Source organism: Prionailurus bengalensis, chromosome E4 (genome assembly GCF_016509475.1).
Source record: "Prionailurus bengalensis isolate Pbe53 chromosome E4, Fcat_Pben_1.1_paternal_pri, whole genome shotgun sequence".
NCBI lineage: Eukaryota > Metazoa > Chordata > Mammalia > Carnivora > Felidae > Prionailurus > Prionailurus bengalensis.
The window spans coordinates 66150043-66156042 of NC_057360.1; the positions used below are offsets into that span (position 1 = coordinate 66150043).

The 6000-nt window shown below is 62.5% G+C and overlaps 1 protein-coding gene across 4 annotated transcripts in view; it reads right to left on the bottom strand.

Annotated features, from left to right (window-relative positions):
• The window catches only part of KIRREL1 (kirre like nephrin family adhesion molecule 1), a 100010-nt gene extending 94958 nt beyond the window's left edge, over positions 1-5052 (bottom strand). For 2 of the 4 annotated variants that reach the window (XM_043568592.1, XM_043568594.1), the window contains exon 1: positions 4829-5050. In XM_043568592.1, coding sequence (XP_043424527.1) covers positions 4829-4880 — 52 coding nt within the window. In that variant the 5' untranslated portion in view covers positions 4881-5050. Of the gene's footprint in view, positions 1-4828 lie in introns of all 4 variants that reach the window. The other 2 variants (XM_043568591.1, XM_043568595.1) reach the window with 2 other exon arrangements.
• Between the last annotated feature and the right edge of the window lie 948 nt (positions 5053-6000).

Sequence of the window (6000 nt, forward strand, 5' to 3'; positions counted from 1 at the left end):
GCGGGGAGATGGACAGAGGCCAGCCACCAGGAGAAGCCCGCCCGCCACTGTGGGCAGGAGGAGAGGAGGCCGCCTGTCCCTCTGGGCTGCCCCAGCTCCGAGGGGCCCCCCTGCACTCGTGTGTGCGTGCAGGTGCCTGGCAGAGGGACACAAAGAGAGTTTTAATCTGGGATCTAACACCTAAGGTAGGGCCTTGAACAAGTTAATTAAACTCAGCTTCGGTTGCTTTATCTCTAAAATGGGGGGGGGGGACATTAACTTCACAAGGCCGTTAAAAGGCAGAAGGGATAATGTGCAAAACACACAGTAGGAATTCAATAAAAGGTAATTTTGATGCTGTGGTGTGGGGTCCACTCCCACAAGCACTTTTCACCCATGCTTGGCCAGGCATCTCGAAGCGGACCGGAACAGGCCACCCCGGACCCCAGCCTCCGTGCCTGCCGGGAAGGGCCTGGCTTGGAGGTGGCCTACCTGGGATCCCACCCTGTGCCCTCACTCAGTGCTCGGCCCTTGCCTCTGTATGACCCTGGATCTCTCAGGAGTCAGCCTTGCACGAAGCCCCCCAGTGTAGCTCACAGACCTACCTGCAAGGCTGTGCTCAATATTAGAAACAAACACAGGTCTGCAACCCTCTTTTTCTGCCAAGTAAAATCCTTTTTAAAAGAGCCACTTATAAACACCATCGTACCATCCAAGAAAAACCACTCAATACCAAAAATTGTGGAAAGACAGAATTTCCGAATGAAGGATTGTTCTTAAAATGTGAATGAGTTTACCTTCATGGGATGCTCATTCTCTTTCCTCCCGAGTTCCCATTCCACTCAGGACCAGGAAAGACCTGTGCCGGTCCAGCCTCTGTCCCTGCGGCCACGTGGGGTCCCTGGACTGGGGCAGGGGCAGGGCGGAGGGTGCAGGCTCTGAGGTCAGTTGGTTCCCGCAACTACCAATAAGACACTTAACCTGTTAAACCTCAATTTCTCATCCATGAAGGGGGGATAATTACAGAGCTGACCTCAGGGGTTGCTGCACAGATTAAATTAGATAATGCATAGCAGGTAGTTAGCACAAGGGCTCCGTAAATGATCGCTGGTATTTCCAGCCTCAGAAATGCGGCCGCCTCAGCCGAGTGTCCACTCCCCACTGCCCTCAAGAGCCCTGCATCCTTCTCCCTCGAAGGCCGGGCTCCTGCTCCACTCTGCTTTCTTCCCAGCCCCACAGCTTTCCGAGGTCTCTGGCCAGCTGAGGCTGCGGGTCCCCCTCCTGGGTCGGCCACGGCCCAGTCCTCTCCGGGAGAGGTCCTCGAGGGGGCGCCGAAGGTCAGGACAGGAGCCCGAGCAGCTGGAGGGAGCACAGAGAACTATAAAGAGGAGCCCGAGGAAGGCACACACAGCCCACCTGCCGGGCACTGACGTCCCCCTGACGGCTGCACTCCTGAGCACCTCTGGGCCAGACGCCGGCCCGTGCCCTGACGCGCACGCACGGCACGTTTAACTGCCATCCTGACCCCGCGAGGCGCGGTTTCTGGCCTCGCCGTACCGACGGGCAGAGTGAGGCCCAGAGAAGGCGCATACCTGGTTCAAGCTGACGTGACGCGTCCACCAAGGGGCCGAGCCCGCGACGTAATCACCGTTTCCTACTGCGTCCTTCGGACCCTGACACGTGCATCAGACCAATCAATTGATCAGACATTCAAGGGCGCTTACCGAGGGCGGAGCGCTGTGTCAGAGACGGGAGAGATGGAGGAGAGACGGAGACCTGGTCCCTGAGGGTACGCAGGCCAGAGGAGCTCGCATCAGAGCCCTGGGCTCTCAAGACAAGGGGTGACAGGAGTGTGGCAGACAGCGCCGGCTTCCTCGCCCCCACCCGGCCGGAGAACCAACGGCAGGGCAGGACAACCGGTCGGCGGCCTGGTGACCAGCAGGAGGTGGGAGCGAGGGCCTACAGGCCTCCTCCTCTGATCCGAGGTTCTCTGGAATCCAGGGTGATGCCAAGCCCAGAGCAGTGGGTTCACAGCCTCCCTTCAGCTCCAAATGAGTGGAAGGTGGAATCCAATCAAGGTCACAGGGGGGCCTGGCGTCCTGATTTCTGCCTGTCTCCCCACCCTCAGGGCCTGCTCTGGGCTGGGCGGGCAGGAGCGGGGCATCCTGGAGCCTGCGTGCAGCTGTCCCCTCAACAGCGGATTCCCCACTACTGGTCTTTCCAGACTCCTGTTCTCGCCAGGATGGAGCAGCACTGAGGCACTCTTCCCTTTGCTCCTCACCCCCCTGCCAAGGTGGCTGGGGGGCCCTGGGGACCTCTGGGGGCTGGAGGGACTGACTTTCCTACCTCCCCCTCCATTCCCTGGAGGCAGCTCCCGCCCCGAGCCAGCCTGTCAGCCCACATTGCTCTGATTAGCTATAATCTTTCTTTTTCAATTTCTCCTCCCCGAGACTGGGGAGCGAGAAAATCTCCCAGAAAATGAATAAATATTTCAATTTTCGGCGCAATCAGTCTGAGGAGCCGGCACATGATGGAAACGGGGGGAAGGATAATGGTTTTCATTTAGATAAGATACAGAAAATTATTTAGTGAAAAATGAAGATTGATGAAGCCCATTGAAATTCTTTAAAATACGATTTTTTATTTCTCTGCCTGGGCTGAGTCTCTCCCTACCCCCATGCCCCCCCTCAATATGACTGCCTTCTGCTCCCTTCTCCCCTTTTCCCCACCAGCCTCCCCCCACCCTGCACCCCTCTCCCCCATTCCGTCTCCGCCTCCCCTAGTCCCTGACCTGGACCTCTGTCTTTCTAAGGATAGAGGCCAAGGAGAGGTCACCCACCCTGTATCTCCGTGTCCCCAGGTCCCCACTCCTTCCCTCCCTGCCAGCCCCCCAGTCCCTCCCCCCAGGAACCGCCAGCGGTGACTTCCTCTCCCCTCCGTCCATTTTCCCCCTTCCTTTTCTTTGGCACCCCTCCCCCACACAAATACTTTGCACACTCCGTCGGGTCTCGCTTTCAGCCCAGTCGGAGGCTCGGAGGCGGGGAGGTGGGAGCTCAGCTCGCCCGACCCTCCCCCTCCCCAGAGGGAGAAAGGCCCACAGCACACCCCTCAGTCTCTGACCGTTTAGTCCCCGATTCAATCCACAAGGCTCTCCTGTTCGCTAACTGCACCTTTTGTTCCTTGAAGCTCATTTTGTTCCGTATTGCTGACATGCCACAGGGCTGCGGGACCGGGGACAGATGCCCGCTTGCCCCCAACACGCGCTGATACTGACCCAGCAGCCCTCCTCCCCCCCCCCCCCCTAGCAGCCAGCCCAACAAAGTCAGAACTTAAGTCATCTTCCCAACTTTCTGCCAAGTGGCTGCTGGGCCTGCCAGCCTCAGGGCCAGGCCTCCTTCCCCAGCACCGCCTCCCACCCCACGCACACCCAGGATGCACACCCTCCCCGGGTCTCGGGCTGGTGTTGGGGGGCTTGGGGGCCCTTACTGGAAAGATGAATCAAAACCAGCCCTCCACTAAGTCGGCCAGGCTTTGCCTTGGGAGCTGGGGAGGGGCCTGGTAAGGAGAGGAGGGGTCCAGCACCACATCCCACCCCTACACACACACACACACACACACACACACACACACACACACACACGCCAGCCCCGGAAGGGAACTGAGAACAGGGCAAAGCCTGAGGGGATTCTGCCCAAGCTGACTTCCCCTCCACCCGAAAAGAGACCACCTCCTCCATGATGTCGTCTGTACATCCCCATAGGTGTCAGCCTATATGAACGTCTGTTCAAGTTTCTTTGTTTGCTGGAGGGCCAGTATCTGTAGAAGGGCTTCAGCGTGTGTGTGGCATGTCCTTGTGAATGCCCGCCTGCACACACGCAGCGTGTCTGGGTGAGTTTTGATGTGTTTGGGTGCATGAATGTGCAAGCCGACACGGGGGAGGAATGTGTGTTCCCCAGGGTGTCAGTGTCTTTGTGTGTCTGTCTGTCTCGGCTTGGGAGATGCTTGTGGGTGTATCTGTCTCAGTAGGTGAGCAGTCTGTCTCCGGGTCTATGACTGGTTTTTGGTGCCTGGGTATCAGCTCTATTTTTGGCAGGGGGCGGCTAGCTCGGGCAGGATTGACTCTTAGAGTGAGACCCAGGAGGCGAGGGTGCACACCCACAGACCCCGGTGCTGGCTGAAGCCTGGGCCCTGCGGTCCCCCCAACCCCCAGCCTCAGGATACACGACCATTCTCATCTCCCCCAGCCTCTCCCCTGCCAGTTCCAAAGAAGCCCCCCCCAACATCAACACTTTCCCGACCCCAAGTGGGATGTGAACCCCCCCAGTGCACGCCCCCCCCCCGCGGCATTTCCAAGCTGCCTTTGGAAGTCGCTCCCCAGCCGGCGCCGCCTCCGCGGGCAGGGGTCCCAGCAGAGCCCCCCCTTTCCGGCAGCCCTCCCCTCCTCCAGAAGGGGCGGCCCAGGCAGTCTGGAGCCCCCCCCCCCCCCCCCCCCGCCACACACACACTCAGGGGCTGATCTGGAGTCGGGATTCCCTTCGCCGCATCTTCGGGAGCCGGGTCCCCAGCTTTCCACGCACCTCCCACCCCAAATCTGAAATCCCACCCTCCTCCTCCTCCCCCCATCCCCCCGCAGGAACCGGGTGTGCGGACTCCGGGCCTCGGCCGGCAGAGGCGGGGAGGCTGCCGGAGGCTCCGGAGGGCGCCGTGCGCGTTCGGGTCCCGCGACGGCCCGACCCCCGCGCCCGCGGCCGGGGACAACTTGGGCGCCTCCGCGGGAAACTCGGGCCCGCGCCCCGTGGGGGCGAGCTGCCTGGCCGGCGGGTCGCCGAGCGCGGGCGGAGGGGCTTACCTTGGGAGAAAGTGTCGGAGAGAGTGAGGATCCAGACGAGGAGGCTGAGCATGCTGCCCGCCGCCCGCCGCGCCGGGGCCCCGAGTTGGCGGCGGAGCGCGGGGCGCGGGCGGGAGGAGGCGGCGGGGCCGGAGCCCGCCCCCGGCCCTGCACACGCGCGTGCACACGCGCACACACACTCGCACGCGCGCACCCCCGCGCGCACCAACTCACTTCCCCGGCCCGCGGCCCCCTCCCTCCCGGCCCCTCCGGCCCGCGCGGTCCCGCCCTCGCCCCGGCCCTCCCGCGCCCGGTGCCGCCGCTCGCCCAGCTCGCGCTCTCCGGGGCTCTTCCGCTCTCCGCTCCTCCGGGCCCTCCCCTCCCCTCCCTCCCTCCCTCCCCGCCCCTCCTGACGTCTCCTCCCCCAGCCCTCCCCCAGCCCTCCGGCCCCCGGCGCGCACGCACACCCCTCCCTGGGACGGAGATGCCCGCGGCGCGGGACCCGGGGTGGGGGGGGGGGGGGAACGCGGGACTGGCCACCGCGCCCCGCCCATCACACTCACTGGCAGGGGCTCCCCGCTGCCGAGGGGGCGGCCGGGCGAGGACCTGCCCGTGGGCCGGGGGATGGCTTTGATAGGGAGGCCGTGTGCGTGCATCTGTGTGTCTCGGGGGGCGGGGGGACGCGATGGGCAGGTGGTGGGTCACGGAGTCAAAAAGCACAAAATCCTTGGGGTTTTTTTTTGTTTGTTTTTTGGTTTTTTTTTTTTTTTTTCTCTTGTTGATCCCACACCCGGAATCTAAGCCCTAGATTCTCCAAATTGGGAATTCTCAAATGGCTAAAGAATCCCGGGGTGGGGAGCGAAGCGCTCCTCTCCCCACCTACAAAACCCGGGGCCGGGCACCGCGAGCCGCTTCCCGGGGCCACCTGGAGCGCTGCCCCGGCCTCCCCCGGCACACAGTGGGGCCAGCCTCGGTGTCGCAGCCCGCAGCCCGCCGGGCAGGGGTGCAGGGGCCTCCTGCCTTTGTTCATCCTGGGTGGTACCGTCCAGCGGGAGAAGTAGCCAACTCCACGGCTGGGAAGGGCCACGGGGAGGACAGCCACGCGAGGATCTCTAAGCACGGAGGAGCTGGGAGATCCTTGGGCTTGAGAGATGCGGGAACTGGGAGGGGAGGGAGCTCCTGGTGAGAGGAAG